The sequence below is a fragment of the Mercenaria mercenaria genome, chromosome 9, assembly GCF_021730395.1.
Source record: "Mercenaria mercenaria strain notata chromosome 9, MADL_Memer_1, whole genome shotgun sequence".
Lineage (NCBI taxonomy): Eukaryota > Metazoa > Mollusca > Bivalvia > Venerida > Veneridae > Mercenaria > Mercenaria mercenaria.
Genome location: NC_069369.1, coordinates 29,523,676 through 29,542,583, shown reverse-complemented (window position 1 = coordinate 29,542,583; position 18,908 = coordinate 29,523,676). Strand labels below are relative to the sequence as shown.

The 18,908-nt window shown below is 37.1% G+C and overlaps 1 protein-coding gene across 1 annotated transcript in view; it reads right to left on the bottom strand.

The window, feature by feature from the left end:
- Positions 1-8,094: 8,094 nt before the first annotated feature.
- Positions 8,095-18,908, bottom strand: part of LOC123546810 (uncharacterized) — a 60,535-nt gene continuing 49,721 nt past the window's right edge. Inside the window, exon 6 of the mRNA XM_045333381.2 lies at positions 8,095-8,887. Within this exon, the coding sequence (XP_045189316.1) occupies positions 8,815-8,887 (73 nt within the window). The 3' untranslated portion in view covers positions 8,095-8,814. The remainder of the gene's footprint in view (positions 8,888-18,908) is intronic.

The following is an 18,908-nucleotide window of genomic DNA, read 5'->3' as shown; positions in this document are numbered from 1 at the left end:
CTACCCTGGAAAGCCAAAACTCTGGCTTCGTTATGATGAAAATAATATAAATAGAATATTGGAGCTGACTCGACTTTTATATCTTTTAGATAATTAAAAATCAGTAAGCAATGCCCAAGAACAATAACACCAAAATTTGTGCAGAAATCAAAGTTTACTATGTTACTTATGAAGAATGCAGTGACAATATACAGCACATTTTATTTCTGCACATTTCTTCCAAACTGAACTTCCCAATGACAAAAAAACTCTTAAACTAAAAACTTCTCTAAACTGAATTTTTTCTTTTGTCCAGAAAGTGTTTGGTTTGGATGGGTTCTACTGTAGTCCTTAAGTTTGTGAGTGAGCGTTATACTTCTGATAACTGAAGCAGTAAACTGTCATATTTTATGCCCATAACAGGAAATAAATTTTGACCTGTGCAGACATTGCCAGTTTTTGCAAATTTGACTAATTCAAAGGCTATAACTGTTAATATCCACCAAGACTGGTTGGTTATCAAAACTAATTTAATCGATTTTATAGAAATGAGCCGCGCCATGGGAAAACCAACATAGTGGCTTTGCGACCAGCATGGATCCAGACCAGCCTGTGCATCCGCGCAGTCTGGTCAGGATCCATGCTGTTCGCTAACAGTTTCTCTAATGGCAATAGGCTTTAAAAACGAACAACATGGATCCTGACCAGACTGCGCATATGCGCAGACTGGTCTGGATCCATGCTGGTCGCAAACCTACTATGTTGGTTTTCTCATGGCACGGCTCAAATATACATTTGGTGTAAGTAGGGTTGACATCAATGGAAATCTAGTAATTGAACAGACACTCGATGTTCTGATATTGACAAAACAGTGTATCTCTATAAAATCTAGGTAAAGTTTGATAAATAGCCAGTTTGGACCAGTATCTCTAGAGGTATGGCCCTTGAATTAGTAAAAATTGCCCAAATTGACAGTGTCTGCTTGATAACTAGAGTAACTTTTCTTTGACGTCAACCATACTTATGCAGAAAATGTATTACTACAAAATCTTGGTCCTGTTTGATAGCTAGCCAATTCAGACCAAGACCAGTATCTCCAGAGTTATGGCCCTTGAATTGTCAAAATTGCAAAAATTGACATTTTCTGCTCCATACTAAAACTAATTTTTTGAGCAATCTTATTTTTATTTGGCATTAATTTAGCCTCAATGACAAGGGGTGTTCTGGCCCCTGTGACCTTGACCTTTGATGGAGTGACCCCAAAATCAATAGGGGGGTCATCTATTCATGGTCAAGTGTTCTCAAGTTATTGATTGGAAATGGGTTTCCATGTTCAGGCCCCTGTGACCTTGACCTTTGATGAAGTGACCCAAAAAACAATAGAGTTCATCTACTCTGTAACCAGTATCACCTATGAAGTTTGAAGGTTCTACGTGAAACGGTTCTCCAGTTATTGATCAGAAATGAAGTGTGATGGTTGGACAGACAGACAGACATAAGCTATGTCTCCCCATAATTTACTCTTTATCAACAATGGGTATGTAAAGGAGGCTATGTTTCAATTGTTTCTAAATCACTGGAACACAGGTGTATATTTCCACATCCCTTTGAAAAATGCGCAGAAATCTGCAGTCAGGAAGCAGGGAAAATATGCAGAATATGCTAATGTTTGCATTTTCTATGACATTTATGAGCTTCCAGAATAGTTAATGCAATAAAGTGGAGAAAAGGCAGAAAATTTCATACTAACTCGTGTTTGATCTACTTTTTCTGAAACATGGTTGTTCCTTGACTTCTCTTGAAATATGAGACAAAATTTTTAGATCTTACATTTTAAGCACTTAAGCTGGAAAGAATTTTTTGATTCCAAATCCATAGTTAAAGCGTGGTTCAATTTATTAATTTTTAGTTTTTGAAAAAATATATTAAAAAAAAAAAAAAAAAAAAAAAAAATTTGTAGGGGAAAAAAAAATCATGGTCCAGAATTTTACACAAAAAGAACATTTTTGCTATAAAACTGATATTAATAGAGAAATTTTAAAGGTTCAGGAATTCCTACTACCAACTCAGGATCTTTAAAATAATGCATAACTAATATCTGGATCCTACAGAAGAGCATTAGTGCCAGGTACGTTTTATTTATAAACTCAAAATTTCGAGAGACTTACCAACTTGATAAGTATCTCGAAACTTCAAGTTGGTAAGTATCTCTTAAGTCGAAATTTTGAGTTAGTAAGTCGAAATTTCAAGTTAATAACACAAAATTTCAACTTCGTATCTTGCCCTTTTATCCACAAAATTTTAATGACTGTCCGTCTGGCAAAGGCCAAAAATATAACCGACGGCTTTTGAGTGTTAGAAGTGGAATAATCTATCTACACATCCATATACTGTGCCCAACATGTAAGGACTTGAACATACATCAATGTATGACCTACCATAGCCTCTAGAGCTACTCCAGATTTCAAACTGTATCCAGGATATATACCTTCATTTACATGTATAGCATGGCTCGAACTAGGTTGAAAACCTTCCTGATACAGTCAAAATAGTGAAATATTCTAAGTTTGAATACTTCCCGGCCACCTTCTATGACCTCTCCTCAAAATCTAGATCTGTCCAAGTACCCGATCTTGGTAAAACTCATAACTACACGTTCATGTAGGGTATGTCTATATTTCATTCCCATATGGGCTCAAACTAGGTCAAAAACTTCAAGACTTAAACATTGTTTAGTTTATACTTATTTGTTTTAGCTCGATCGTGATGAAAGCTTCAAGCTTATTGGAACCTCCTGGAAAAACCAGTACTGGTGTCATATGAGAAGTCGTGGCTGTGACCACAGTGGGGCTCAAACCCACGACCCCTGAATTGAGCTTAAATAGTGATATTTTTATGAGCAAACGCTGCCCGCACATCTTAATTATATGACCCTGTAGGGCTACCTGATGGATATACCAGATACCTAATCTTGGCCAGGACCTAAACATCAATGTAAACTATTGTAGTTAGTAACTCGAAATTTCGAGATACGTAACATGGAATTTTGAGTAAATGAATAACATACACCTGGCACTAATGCTCTCTATGAGCATGAATGATGATGAAACAGAAAACAAACTCTATGCTACACTTTTACATTTTATTCTTATAAACATTTTAACTATACATTTCATTTTCTAATAATTTATGTATGAAATATGTTTGAAGTAATAAACAGGTATTAAAATATTCTGTTTGCTACACCACAGAAACTATTCAAATTTAAAATTCCATTTTCCAGGGTTAAGCAAGTACAATTTATCAGCGATACAAAAGACTCTGTCTAATAAATGAGGAAAACACAGTATGATAAAATATTCTACACAGGGTGTTTATATCGTTTTGCATTATTTGCACTATAGTAATATGTGAATTTCATAACCAAGCTGCAAGACAAAGAAACGTACCAGGTAGCCTGCATGTTTCCTCAAAATATGTACGAGTTTCTAGACAGCAGTTTCTAGATGCTGTGAAAGAATGGAATTTGAAGATAATAACTCATCATCCTCAGTTTGAATTGCTTTTCAAGTATTTCTTGCCATCTTGCATGGATTTTTTGATTCTTCTATATAACTTTCAACTGTTAACAGTCTCTTGTTAGGAATTTGTGATTATAGAATAAAGTTGACTAAAGCTGTCACAGTGATGAATTATACCCCCACAATACAGCCTTGTCACAGAAGTAAGCCAATGTCAAAGTCGAACCTCAAAATCAATAGGGGTCATCTACTGGTCATGATCAACCTTCCTATCAACTTTCATGATCTTAGGCCCAAGCGTTCTCAAGTAATCATCTGGAAACCATTTAATTGTTCTGGGTCATTGTGACCTTGACCTTCTGACCTCAAAGTCGCACTTGACCTGTATTTTATAATGTTGCACCTGTGTACCAAACTTTATGATCCTAGGCCCATGCATTCTCAAGACAAGAGGGCCATGATGGCCCTATATTGCTCACCTGTTACCATTGCATTTGAGGACAAGAAGGTCCTCAGAAAAAATATCTAAGTCCAAAGGATAGTAACAACAAAGGGAAGAAATTTAACCGAAAAAAAAAATTCTTACAATGTACAGAATGTCAAAATACACCTAAAAATTGGAGGTACCATCCATATTGTACCACAGAAAAGTGGTCTTGGTTTTTCCCTACAGCCAATAATAAAAAAAGTTACTAAAAATAAGCTATTTATAGTAACGTAAAAGGGAAGTAATTAAAAACAAGAGCTGTCTCCATAGGATGACACATGCCCCCGATGGCACTTTGAATGAATAGTTATGGCCGATGTTAGAGTTTAGGACCTTTGACCTACGGACCTGGGTCTTGCGCGCGACACGTCGTCTTACTGTGGTACACATTCATGCCAAGTTATTTGAAAATCCATCCATCGATGACAAAGATATGGACCGGCACGCCATCAATGCACTATCCTTTAACATCTATGTGACCTTGACCTTTGAGCTACGGACCTGGGTCTTGCGCGCGACACGTCGTCTTACTGTGGTACACATTCATGCAAAGTTATTTGAAAATCCATCCATGGATGACAAAGATATGGACGGGACACGCCCATCAATGCACTATCATTTAACGTCTAAGTGTGACCTTGACCTTTGAGCTACAAACCTGGGTCTTGCGCGCGACACGTCGTCTTACTGTGGTACACATTCATGCCAAGTTATTTGAAAATCCATCCATCGATGACAAAGATATGAACCGGACACGCCCATCAATGCACTATCCTTTAACGTCTAAGTGTGACCTTGACCTTTGAGCTACGGACCTGGGTCTTGCGCGCGACACGTCGTCTTACTGTGGTACACATTCATGCGAAGTTAATTGAAAATCCATCCATCGATGACAAAGATATGGACCGGACACGAAAATTGCGAACAAACTGACAGAGGGACAGATTGACAGACTGACAGACGGTTCAAAAACTATATGCCTCTCTTCGGGGGCATAAAAAAATTATTGTAAGTGAACAAAAGAAGGATCTGCCAAATAAATCTGTTGACATAAATGAAATTTCAGATCAGTATCTTCATTAGTTACGGAGATATACCCATTTTAATTTGAAATAAAGGGAGGTAATTTTACATAAAATCAGTCCATAGTTATCTACCCTGATTGGCTCAGTCCAACTAATGATAATAATGAAATTTCAAATAAGTCCTATTAGTACTAACTGATATAAATCCATTTTGATTACAATCAGGGGAGGTAATCAGATATAAAATAACTCTGGAACCTACGATTGGATCTGATTTGTCATGGAATCCAAGATTTATTGTTGTTGAAGATATTTTGGAAGTTTGTATCAAATAAAACCATAAATGAAGTCTCTATATGGCTGCAAAAACCAAAATAGCCAATTTTGGACCTTTAAGGGGCCATAACTCTGGAACCCATGACAGAATCTGGCCAGTTCAAGAAAGGAACCAAGATCTTGTGGTGATACAATTTGTGTGCAAGTTTGGTTAAAATCAAATCATAAATGAAGCTGCTATTGTGCAGACAAGGTCAAAATAGCCAATTTTGGCCCTTTCAGGGGCAATAACTCTGGAACCTATTATGGGATCTGGCCGGTTCGACAAAAGAACCAAGATCTTATGGTGATACAAGTTTTGTGCAAGTTTGATTAAATTCAAATCATAAATGAAGCTGCTAATGTGCAGACAAGGTCAAAATAACTAATTCTGGCCCTTTCAGGGGCCATCACTCTGGAACCCATCATGGAATCTCCCCAGTTCAAGAAAGGAACCAAGATCTTATGGTGATACAAGTTGTGTGCAAGTTTGGTTAAAATCAAATCATAAATGAAGCTGCTATTGTGCAGACAAGGTAAAAATAGCTAATTTTGGTCCTTTCAGGGGCCATAACTCTGGAACCCATAATGGGATCTGGCCAGTTCAAGAAAGGAACCGAGATCTTATGGTGATACAAGTTGTGTGCAAGTTTGGTTAAAATAATAATCAATAAATTGAACACCCATATCGTCAGACAAGAAATTGTGACACGGGACGGATGATTGACGTGGACGAATGCAAAAGAGTGATCACAAAAGCTCACCTTGTCACTATGTGACAGGTGAGCTAATAAAAACAAAATACCTGAGTGAATGTTCATAACAAGCTATATTTTAATCAATTATAAGAAGGACACATACATTTTTTTCAGATCTAAGCATGTGCTTACTTTCTTATTAAACTTAAAAAAGGACAATAATGGCAGTTCTATAGAAGAATAATTTTACCGAACATTTTCATTACATGCCATTGTTTTGTTTACAGTTTAATTTGTGAACAAAGGTGCCATAGTCACAAAATGCACCTGTCAAGAGCTTATTAAGTTGTCATTCTTGTATCTGACCTTTGGCCTCTGTGACCATGACCTCAGACCTAGGGACATGGCTTTTGTGCATGACACTCCGTTTCATGGTGATGAACATTTGTGCCAAATTACATCAAAATCCCTCTATGCATGAAGAAGAAATTCTCCGGAAAAAGTCATTCTTGTACTCTGACCTTGACCTTAGACATAGGGACCTGGTTCTTGCACAGGACACTCCATCTCATGATGGTGAACATTTGTGCCAAGTAACATCAAAATCTCTCCATACATGAAGAAGAAATGCTCTGGACAATGTTTATGGATGCCGACCGCCCACCTGCCAAGGGCATTCCCATCGTACGTCCCGTCTTTCAGACGGGTGTATAAAAACTAGAGCTATCACTAAAGGTGATGAATGTACCCCCCGCATGCACTGACACAGTACATTGCAATTTGACACACACAAGACTGCATAATTATGTGGACTTGTATGTATTAGACTTATGTATACAGTATAGTAAAAAAAAACAAAGTCCATTATACTATGCAGAAGATTATTTATCTAAAAGAATGTAACATGCCCCATGCACAAATAGGGTTGGTTACATGATCACCCTTGTGTGAATGTTTCATTAATGTGTGTGCAAGGTTTTGGTAGATTAGGCACGCACAAGATTTCATATGTAGTGATTATGTACAGTTAGTATGTTAACAAGAAAATAAAGTCCCAAAAACCTGCAATATTTTGTAGCTTGAAAGAAACACTCCAACATGCCATGGTACAATACTGTTGTTTACTGATCAGTTGTGTGAAAGTTCATTAAATTGTTGTTCACGGGGATGGGAGAGATGGTACGACAAGATTGTTATCTGTCATTAGTATAGTAGAAAAAAACAAAGTTCATAACTCTGGAATTTTTTTTTCTGAAGAACCTAACATGGCCCCATGCCACAACTATGTTGTTATGATCACTTGTTAAGTTTCCATTGAATTTGTGTCAAGGGATTGGGAGATGGTGCGCCACAGATTGTGTCTGATATTATTATAGAAACAAAAAAAAAACAAATCCATAACTCTGCAATTTTTTTTCTAAAAAAGAACACTTACATCCCATGAATAAAATCTGTTGGTACTGATCACTTGTGTGAAGTTCATAAATTGTGTTCCAGGGATGAGGAAGAAGAAAGGGCGCACAAAATGTGTCAGGTATATAGTATAGTACAAAAAACAAGTCCCATAACTCTGCAAATGTTTATTATAAATGAAATTCCTACAGCCCCATGCACAACAACTGTTGTACTGACACTTGTGTGAGGTTTCATGTAAATTCATGTAAGGGGTAGGAGAGATGGTCTGCACAGATTGGTCTACGGACAAGGACCAGCGCAGGCTGAACCAGACAGAAGACAACCTGAAACCAGTGTCACCCCTTACACTTTGTTGTCGGGGGGGTAACATTAAGATTTTAAGATAAACATATGAGAGATGCATGCATTAAGAGATCAGCACACTTGTCAGATACATGCCTACCACTACTTGGATTTACTTGATCGAAAACTTAAAAGTCAATGTACTCAGATCACCAATCACGTGGGACATTTGGCTGATTGTTTTCAGATTTTATTTTACCTATTTCATCTAGCAATCTCAATTGCATAGGCACGTTTTCACAAAGTGTTCAAGAAAAAAAACACTGTTCTAGTGTATACTATGTATAAAGAAGTCTATCCGATACTTCCAGATTGTAAGCTTTGTGCTCTGGATATTAATCATCCCAACACCTCTCTCACAAAAATTCAATTGATATACATTGACCTGAAGGCCTTCAAATCTGGAATTTTATCCCTCCTGATTTTAATGTGTGTTGCTATGTTTAATAGGTCATTGAGGTTAAAGTTTTCTTGTTTACTTCAGTGAAAGCATATACTGTTAGTTGTATATTATATTTGTATCAGTTATTTGTATAAATGAGAAAGCACCTAGAACTTTCACAAAAACTGAAGCCACTTTGTTACTTGGAAAGTAAACACTCAGCACAACATCTTGATGAGGTTAATACCTGATGCTTTTGAAAACCCTTCAGCTGTTTCAGAAAGTAAAACATCAACAGGAAAATAAAGCAATCTCAGCTTTGACCTTAGTATGACCTTGACCTTGGACCTAGTGAAGTGGGTCATGTATCTCAATTTATTCAGATGGTAAACTGGTAAATGCTTGTTAATTAAAAATCTGTAACAAAAACTTCGGAGTTACGTTGATGGAAAGGAATGACAAATGAATGATATGATAGATCGTCATGCATGACTCAAAATATATCACCCTAATTCTTCTTATTTCAGGAAATAACAAGATGAGTTCAATCCTAATGTCTCCTGCACAACTTGTGCATATTTGCACAATCTAATAGGCTATAAATATGTCACAGTTACACAACATCTACTGCCAATCCTTCATTCTGTAATTAGATAGGCCTTTCTTCTTGTGACGTCTGGGCTGCTGCTGTCAGACCATGATTCAATTCTGCATATTCAACCCTGAAAAACAAAAACTGTTACAATAGTTTATTCAATCCAGGGCCTCCGTGGCCGAGTGGTTAAGGTCGCTGACTTCAAATCACTTGCCCCTCATCGATGTGGGTTCGAGCCTCACTCGGGGCGTTGAATTCTTCATGTGAGGAAGCCATCCAGCTGGCTTACGGAAGGTCGGTGGTTCTACCCAGGTGCCCGCTCGTGATGAAATAGTGCACGGAGGGGCACCTGGGGTCTTCATCCACCATTAAAGCTGGAAAGTCGCCATATGACCTAAAATGTGTCGGTGCGACGTTAAACCCAACCAAAAAAAAAAAAAAAAAAAAAAAAAAAAAAAAAAAAAAAAAAAAATTATTCAATCCAAATAATATTATAGAAGTTTCATTTGTTTCAGTATAAGATCACCAAGTGAACACAATATACAATATTTCCACAATTGAAATTATAAAATCTGGTTGTATACTAGAAGATGCTTTTGTAGAAAAATGCATGTCTCCCCCCAATGCATAGTCGTATAGGCAAGAAGTCAATAGGGGACAGGAGCAAAAGTCAAAGAGACACTGATGGTTGGCTGCAATAGGGATCATCTACTTGGCATGTCCAATCATCCCACTAAGTTTCAACATTCTGGGCCTAATGGTTCTCAATTATGAACTGGAAACGGTTTTCCATGTTCAGGCCCCTGTGACCTTGACCTTTGATCTAGTAACTACAAAAATATTAGGGGGCATCTTCTCTGTAAGCCCTATCACCCTATGAAGTTTGAAGGTTCTAGGTCAAATGGTTCTGCAGTTATTGACCGGAAATGGATTTCCATGTTCTGTCGGCTGTAACCTTGACCATTAATAGAGTGACCCTAAAATCAATAGTGGTCACCTACTCTGTGGTGTACCTGTGGTGTTAATGAGATTACCACTGTGGTGTACTGGAGAATGCGATTTCCACTATGGTGTACCTGAGAAGACACTGTGGTGAAAATGAGATTGCCATTGTGCTATACATGAGAAGACACTATTGTGTGAATAAGATTGCTACACTGTGGTGTACCTGACAATGAGATTGCCACTGTGGTGTACCTGAGAAGACACTTTGGTGTAAATGAGATTGCCACAGTGGTGTACCTCAGACAAAACACTGTGGTGTAAATGAGACTGCCACTGTGGTGTACCTGAGAAGATACTTTGATGTAAATGAGATTGCCACTGTGGTGTATCTGAGAAGGCACCATAGTGTCAATGAGATTGCCCCTGTTATGTACTTGAGAAGTCGCTGTGGCGTAAATGAGACTGCAATGAGAAGACACTGTTGTGTAAATGAGATTGCCACTGTATTGTACCTGAGAAGACACTGTGGTGTAAACGAGATGGCCACTGTGGTGTACCTGAGAAGACACTGTGGTGTAAACGAGATTGCCACTGTGGTGTCAGTAAGATGGTCAATGTGTTGTTACTCAGCTGATCGCTATGGTGCCCGTGAGAAGGACACTGTACTGTTACTGAAGATGGACACTAAAATGTTAATGTTATATAACTCTGACAGTGGTCACTGTGGTGTAACTGTATTAGTCACTGGTCTAATGAGATGATTACTGTAGTGTCAATAAGACGGTCACTGTCTTGTAACTGAGATGTTCACTGTGTTATTACCAAGATATTCACTGTATTGTTACTCACAGAAATATAACTGCAATACTGGTAGTTTTGGTGTAACTGTGATGGTCCCTGTGGTGTAACTAAGATGATCACTATGGTGTGTAACTAAGATGGTCACTATCATGTAACTGAGATGATCGCTATGGTGTAACTAAAATGATCACTACAGTGTAACTCGAGATGGCTCCTATGGTGTAACTGAGATGATCACTATGGTGTAACTGAGATGATCACTATGCTGTTACTGAAATAATCACTATGGTGTCAATTAGATGGTCACTGAGGTGAAATGGAGATTATAACTGTCTGTGGTTTAGTCACTGTGGTTTAACTGGAATGGCTATTGTGGTGTTACTAAGATGTTTGCTGAGGTGTAACTGAGATAGTTATTGTGGTGTAACTGTGGTATCACTTGAGTAAACTAGAAAATGTTTTTGTAGAAAAGTGCATGTCTCCTCCAAAGAATAGTAGTAATAGGCAAGAAGTCAATTGGGGACAGAGCGAAAATCAAAGAGACACTGATTGTTGTTTTAGCGACTGAAATGCAACAGGGATCATCTGCTTGGCAGGTTTCAATGTTCTGGGTCAAGTGGTTCTCAAGTTGTGGATTGGAAACGGTCGTACGTTCTGGCCCATGTGACCTTGACGTTTGATTGAGACCCCAAATCAATAGGGATCATCTACTATGCATGTCCAATCATCCTATGAAGTTTCAACATTCTGAGTCATGTGGTTCTGAAGTTATTGATGGAAATAATTTTCCATGTTCAGGCCCCTGAGACCTTGGTCTTTCATTGAGTGACCCCCCACCCCCCCAAAAAAAATTTAAAAAATAGGGGTCATCTACTCTGCATGTGCTATCATCCTATGAAGTTTCAATATTATTCTGGGTCAAGTGGTTCTTGAGTTATTGATTGAAAAGGTTTTTCCATATTCTGGTCCCTGTGACCTTGACCTTTGATGGAATGACCAAAAAAACAATAGGGGTCATCTACTCCCTACACCCTATCAACTTATTAAGTTTGAAGGTTCTAGGTCAAATGGTCCTCCAGTTATTGATCGGAAATGAAGTGTGACGGATTCTGGCCCCTGTGACTTTGACCTTTGATCTAGAGATCCCAAAAACAATAGAGGTCATCTACTCCATAAGCCCTATATATCACCTTATGAAGTTTGAAGGTTCTAGGTCAAATGATTCTCCAGTTTTCATCTTTTTTTTTTTTTTTGGTTGGATTTTACGTCCCACCGACACATAATAGGTCATATGGCAACATTCCAGCTTTAATGGTGGAGGAAGACCCCAGCTGCCCCTCTGTTCATTATTTCATCACGAGCGGGTACCTGAGTAGAACCACCGACCTTCCGTAAGCCAGCTGGATGGCTTCCTCACATGAAGAATTCAACGCCCTCACATGAAAAATTCAACCACTCGGCCACGGAGGCCCCTTCTCCAGTTATTACCGTATAGCGGGTTATTTCTGCGGGGGTAATATTTCTGCGTTTCTGCGGTCTCTCGGTAGAATCGCAAAAATTTTCCAGCAGAATATTCATCCAGCAAAAATTTAAAACGCAAAAAATTGCAGTTTTTTTTCACAACATTGTTTACAGTAATGTTACCCAGGTTAATTCGCAAGTTCACAATGATTGGACTAAATTATTTGGCAAATTGACCGTTGAGCCAAATCATAACAATTATCCATAATGAGTTTAACATCGATCATATGGTCTGATGGTTCGAAACAATTTCCTATGTTAGCCCTCAGAAACGTTGTCTTTTTGAATGACCCCCAAAACTGAGAAAATGTCATCACTTGTGTTGTATTATATTATATTATTCCTTGGGTCAATGTTCCGAATATGGTCATACTTTGTGACCTTGATGATAAGTGCAAAACAATATCATTATATACACGTTAAGTTTGAGTTTATGTCAAATGTTAGTTATTGATGGATATTACATTTTCTCACCATTATTTGATCCTATCTAAGATTCATAAAACAAAGAGTTACCCATAAGCTATATTAGCTTATGAAGTTTGATTACGTCAAATCATTCTCACAAGTATTATGCTGGTGGATTACTCCCCTGACAATAATAGGCTAGAAATTTCTCTCTTTAAGTGGAAAACGCGGAGATACCGCTGTTATTGTTTCACACATTCTGGTAGACCAGACTCGAAGCATATGTTCTATGACACGCAATGAAATAACCACGCAACGGTAATATCGGAATTGAAGTGTGATGGATGGACGGACAGACGGACGTGGCAAAATCACTATGTCTCTCCCAGAATGGGAGGAGACATAATGAGAAAGTCACTGTGGCGTAACTGAGATTGTCACTATGGTGTTAAGGAGACTTGCACTGTGGTGTAAACTGAACTGATCCCTGCTGAGTAAATCTATTTTTTTTTACTTCTCTTCAACAGGGCTTAGAACAGGTACAAATATTTATACTGGATGTTCTAATCATTAATCTTATGTGTGAGCATACTGGCTGAAGTAGATTTAGCCATATGTCTAAGACAAATAATTCTAATTGCCAATGTTGGTATTTTCCTATTTTGAGCCAAAAAATGCAACACATTTACTTTTCATCCACTGACACATAAGCCATCTTCCAACCAAGTTTGGTGTTAACATGACCAGTATTTCCAGAATACGGATGTCTTGAGTAAAAATGATGTCAATAAATGACTGCTAAACCTTTAATTTGTGTAGGTGAGCTGAAAAGAAAACGATCAAAAGGTATAATTCATCAGGTGAATGAGGTTTGGACTGTTCACATAACAAGCAACAAGTACCTGCCTGGATAAATTAACAAACTTCTTATCCAATTCATGCTTGATAATAACCTTTAATCACTAAGATGTTCCACCCTTTTAAAATGTGCAATAAAATCACAAACTGTTAGGTTCACATAATGATTATGTGCATTTAATGTACCATGAAAGAAAAGATAAAACGATATTTTTTGCGAAAGCCTTTCTCCACACCACATAAAACCTGTATATGTATTACACAATTTTACTTGATTAACAATTTCCATACCTTTCATATTATTAATGTTCAGTTGTTAACCTTTGAATGGAAGACCTCATGGTATTTCAATATATTTGCATTTCCATGATCATGCTGCATGGCAATATAATTAATTGGGCCGCACCATGAGAAAACCAATATAGTGCATTTTTTTTGTGACCAGCATGGATCCAGACCAGCCTGCGCAGATCCATGCTGTTTGCTAACAGTTTCTCCAATTGCAATAGGCTTTGAAAGCGAACTGTATGGATCCTGACCAGACTGCGTGGATGCCCAGGCTGGTCTGAATCCATGCTGGTCGCAAATGCACTATGTTGGTTTTCTCATGGTGCGGCTCATATATAAAACATCAGTGGACCATGAACAACACTTACACTGAAACAAGATTTACTAATGTTCATAATGATCTTACTACTAAATCCCCAATGGTAACCTGATTCCCACCGAAACCATTTTATGATAACTGATAAAATAACAATTCATAAAGCTTGCACATTACTTGACAAGTAAATATTAGTACTTGTTTCATTTTAATTATCCAGTTAGTTAATTGCAACATAGCTCAGCTGGGTAAAATGCAGATAACAATTGGATATAAGCAAAATTTGTCTTGCAAGTTCGAATCCTCATGAGGATTCTTTTTAGATTTTTTTGTTGTTTTTTTTCTATTCGTTTCATTTTTGTTCCCATATTTTTGTTTCTTTTTTTAATGTTGTGTATTTGCATGTATGTCTTTATATAACATAATGTTAATTATTCACTTAAGTGCATGCATTTAATTAATATCATCTTTGATATGATGCTAAACCTTTCATCTGCCATACCATCTTTAGATATTTCTCTGTCATGTTGACACAGAGCACATGAAGAAGGAATCTAAATTTTTATGCAAAAATGAAATAAAAATTAAATGTTGATACCAAGTTTTGAACCCACACGGCAAATGATCTGTTTAACATGGACCACCCTTATTATCCGGATAATACGAAATGCTGTGATAATTCCAAATTGCTACAAAAAGGTCAGATGAACGCTTCTGAAAATTTCAGGTTTTTCGGTAAGTTGCTGTAGCTTGATAAGAGATTTTAACCACCAGATGTTGCAAAAAGAACGAATGGTGATTTGTTTCTATGGAACAAACTATTTTACTGTATTTTTGTGAATACAATACACAATATGTTAAATAGTTTACAAAATCCATGTAAGTTTAGTTTGAAAATTCATAAAAAATATTTAGAGTTGTTCTTTATGCTTGTAATTCACTGTATATATGGCTCTACAATTTCACTATCTGACATAGTTTAGAGTAAGTTGTTTACATTTGCCGTTTTTATGTCAAAACCATTTATATTGATCCTTGTGTGAAAAATGGATAATAGCCGAAAATGACCATGGATAATGCCCTACATGGGTTGTCTGTGAAAGTGGATAATAGCCGTCATTGATTTTTTTTTATTTACATTCCATTACACATTGACCAGTTTTGTGTGTGTGGACATGTTTTGGTGAATGAGTTTGTAACAACATGATTTTTATACTGGTAACAGGCGCAGCATACAATTCCTGTACAGATCTTTGGCTCCTTTAGAAATGAGTTTTGGTGTTTGGCTGGAGGTTCTCTTCAACCTACGAGACGTATAATACGGTCTTCAAAAATACCCAGTATTTTCAACACCACTAAATATACCACAGATTTTGAACAGCAGTCAAAATACTATGGTTATTATAGCCCAAGAAACAAACAAAAAGATTGTCTCCTTAGGTTTGAACACAATGCCACGAAAGGCAATTTGAATTGAACAATTATTAGCTGATGTTTAAAAAAGATTTATACTCTTGACCTTACGAGATGTGTGCTAGACGCGTCGTACAGATGTTTATGGTGGGAACATTCATGGCATACTTTGTTGAAAATCATGTATGAATACAATAGTGTATGGTCGGGAATGGCCAGATCAGTCACTAATCATTAAGAAATATGAATCTTACTATGCTAAGGGACTGTACTTTGCAGCTACAACTTAGTCAGAACTTACGCATATGCAAATTTCCTCTTAAATGGCTAACAACTCCTAGCCATACTTATTTGTAAATATGGGTGTACCCCACCCCCTCCCCTGTGGAATCTGCACATTTAGATTCATGTGTTAAATTTACCTGTTCTGGCTTGTTTGAATTTTTACCAAAATCTAGCAGAAAAGATACAGATGTATAAGCTTTAGAACTTTCTGACAGCTGACTTGACTTTTAAAACAGAATTTTACAAAGATATAAACATTTACCCTTTTGATAAAATGTTTCAGGAACATCTGGTACTGACTATGTGTATAATACATTACCTTGGGCATGCTACAGCAATTAGTTACCACATTTTATGAGTATACTTCTTCAACATACAACAATCGGTACCTTTAGAACAGCATAATTATGCAAAATTTCAAACTACAATATTGGCTATTATCCACAAAACATTTCGGGCTTTATCTTCGAAACTTCTATGAACACTTGGTCAGTATCCATCGACTACTACATATGCTTATTATTGCATTGCAGTATTTCGACAACACTATACAAACTATTGATCATGTCCATGATATCTCAGTTGATCATTGAACTTATATCGAGGTCAAAAAATTTCAACGAACCATCATCATTGTGGTTCGAACTAGAATTGGTCAATAATGATTTATTCAAAAACAAATATTGGGTACACGTCATTATATAATGATGTTATAGAATATGACTCTTAAGCGGTTGTCGACACTTATTTTGTAAAATAAATGCAATATCGGAATGAAGTATGACAAATAAATTATGCAATGAAAATATCTGGCTCGCTCCGACGTTATCATTGCCTTTGGCTCACCGGTAACTCCTCACTCGCCAAATAAACTTTCATCAGCAAACAATTTCATATGTCAATTGGTTATTGATCTAAAATAAAACTCTGACATGTTCATATCATGTTAATAACTGAAAAATACAAAATAATATTCATTACCGAAAGTCCATTAAATGAGGTTGACAACGCTTTGAATCCCCAAACTCATTCTCAAAAGCAAAATGTACACATTGTTTAGGGCTTTCCATAGTGAATAATATGTCCCATATGCAAATTGTTTAGTGCAAATGGAACAGCTTCTAAATCATGTTGAATTAGTTATAATACTTTAAACAATCAGAATGAGTAATGAGAAAATATTGAAACAAGAGGGCCATAATGGCCCTATATCGCTCACCTGTTATCATTGCACTTCAGGACAGGAAGGTCAAAAAATCATAATCAAGATCAATCAAAAGAATCATGAGTAAATATAGTTGAAATTTTCTTAAAGGTACAGATATGTCAAAATACACCTAAAAATTGGAGGTACCATCCATGTTGTACCACAGAAAAGTGGTCTCGGTTTTTCCCTACGGCCAATAATAAAGAAGTTACTAAATAAGCTATTTATAGTAACATAAAATAAAGTAACCCCTTGGGCTGGGTCAATTTGACCCTGGGGGGTCAAGATTTGAAAAAAATTTGTAGTGGTCCACTAGGCAATGCTACATGTCAAATATCTAAGCTCTTCTGGTTTATTTTTAGAAAATTTTGAAGATTTTTCTATATACAATCAAGTAACCCCATGGGGTGGGGGTCATGATTTGAACAAATTTTGTAGAAGTCTACTAGGCAATGCTACATGTCAAATATCTAAGATCTAGGCCTTCTGGTTTATTCTTAGAAATTTTTGTTAAGATTTTCCTATGTAAAATCAAGTGACCCCTGGGGCGAGGTCAATTTTAACCCCGGGGGACATGATTTGAACAAATTTTGTAGAGGTCAACCAGGCAATGCTACAAGTGAAATATCTAAGCTCTTGGCCTTCTGGTTTGTTTTTAGAAATTTTTTGAAGATTTTCCTATGTAAAATCAAGTGACCCCTGGGGAGGGGTCAATTTTGACCACAGGGGTCATGATTTGAACAAATGTTGTAGAGGTCTACTAGGCAATGCTACATGTGAAATATCTAAGTTCTAGGCCCTCTGGTTTATTTTTAGAAATTTTTTGAAGATTTTCCTATGTAAAATCAAGTGACCCCTGGGGCGGGGTCAATTTTGACCCCGGGGTCATGATTTGAACAACTTTAGTAGAGGTCCTCTAGGCAATGCTACATGTCAAATATCTAAGCTCTAGGGCTTCTGGTTTTTGAGAAGAAGATTTTTTAAGATTTTCCTATGTAAAATCAAGTGACCCCTGGGGCGGGATCAATTTTGACCCCGGGGGTCATGATTTGAATAAATTTTGTAGAGGTCCACTAGGCAATGCTACATGTGATATATCTAAGCTCTAGGCCTTCTGGTTTATTTTTAGAAATTTTTTGAAGATTTTCCTATGTAAAATCAAGTGACCCCTGGGGCGGGGTCAATTTTGACCCCGGGGTCATGATTTGAACACACTTGGTAGAGGTCCACTAGGCAATGCTTCACACGAAATATCTAAGCTCTAGGGCTTCTGGTTTTTGAGAAGAAGATTTTAAAATTTTACCTTTCGGTTGCCATGGCAGCCAGAGTTCTGCATGGAATTCAATTCTTTGAACAATTTTAAAAGGGGGCCACCCAAGGATCATTCCTGTGAAGTTTGGTGAAATTCTGCCCAGTGGTTTTCAAGAAGAAGATTTTTTTTACAAATTATTGACGCACGACGGACAACGCACGACACACGACGGACATCAAGCGGTCACAATAGCTCATCTTGTCACTTCGTGACAGGTGAGCTAAAAACAATGTCCTTACCAAGTTTGACATTTCATTCAGTTTGTAGCATTTTGGAATTATCACAGCATTTCGTATTATCCAGATAACAAGTGTGTGGACAGTATGCTTTACCTCTGAGCTAATTTGTAATTGGTACTAAAACTAGAAATATTTAGATTTTAACATGTTAGAAAAATGTTGAATTCCCTATGTTCCATTTTAATCTATTTACAGTCATGTTTGTAAAACATCACGTAATTATAGTTGGGGCAAAGTACTTGAATACTTGAAGCTTTGGACCTAGATCTATTATTCAAATCCATTATGGACAGGATAGCATGACCCTGACCTTAGTGCTAAGGGTCTGGTGTTCACATGTGACTCAACATCTTAATATAGATCATTTGTGCCTAGTAATACAACAAGAGAGCCATGATGGCCCTAGATTGCTTACCTGAGCTTCACAGCTGTTTGTTGGGGGGGGGGAATAGGGTTGAGGGGGGATGCTACAAATTTATCATAGAAGCATTCTGACCAACACTCAAGGAGATCAGGTAAAAAATGTGGCCCTTTAAATGTTACCAAGGTCATTCT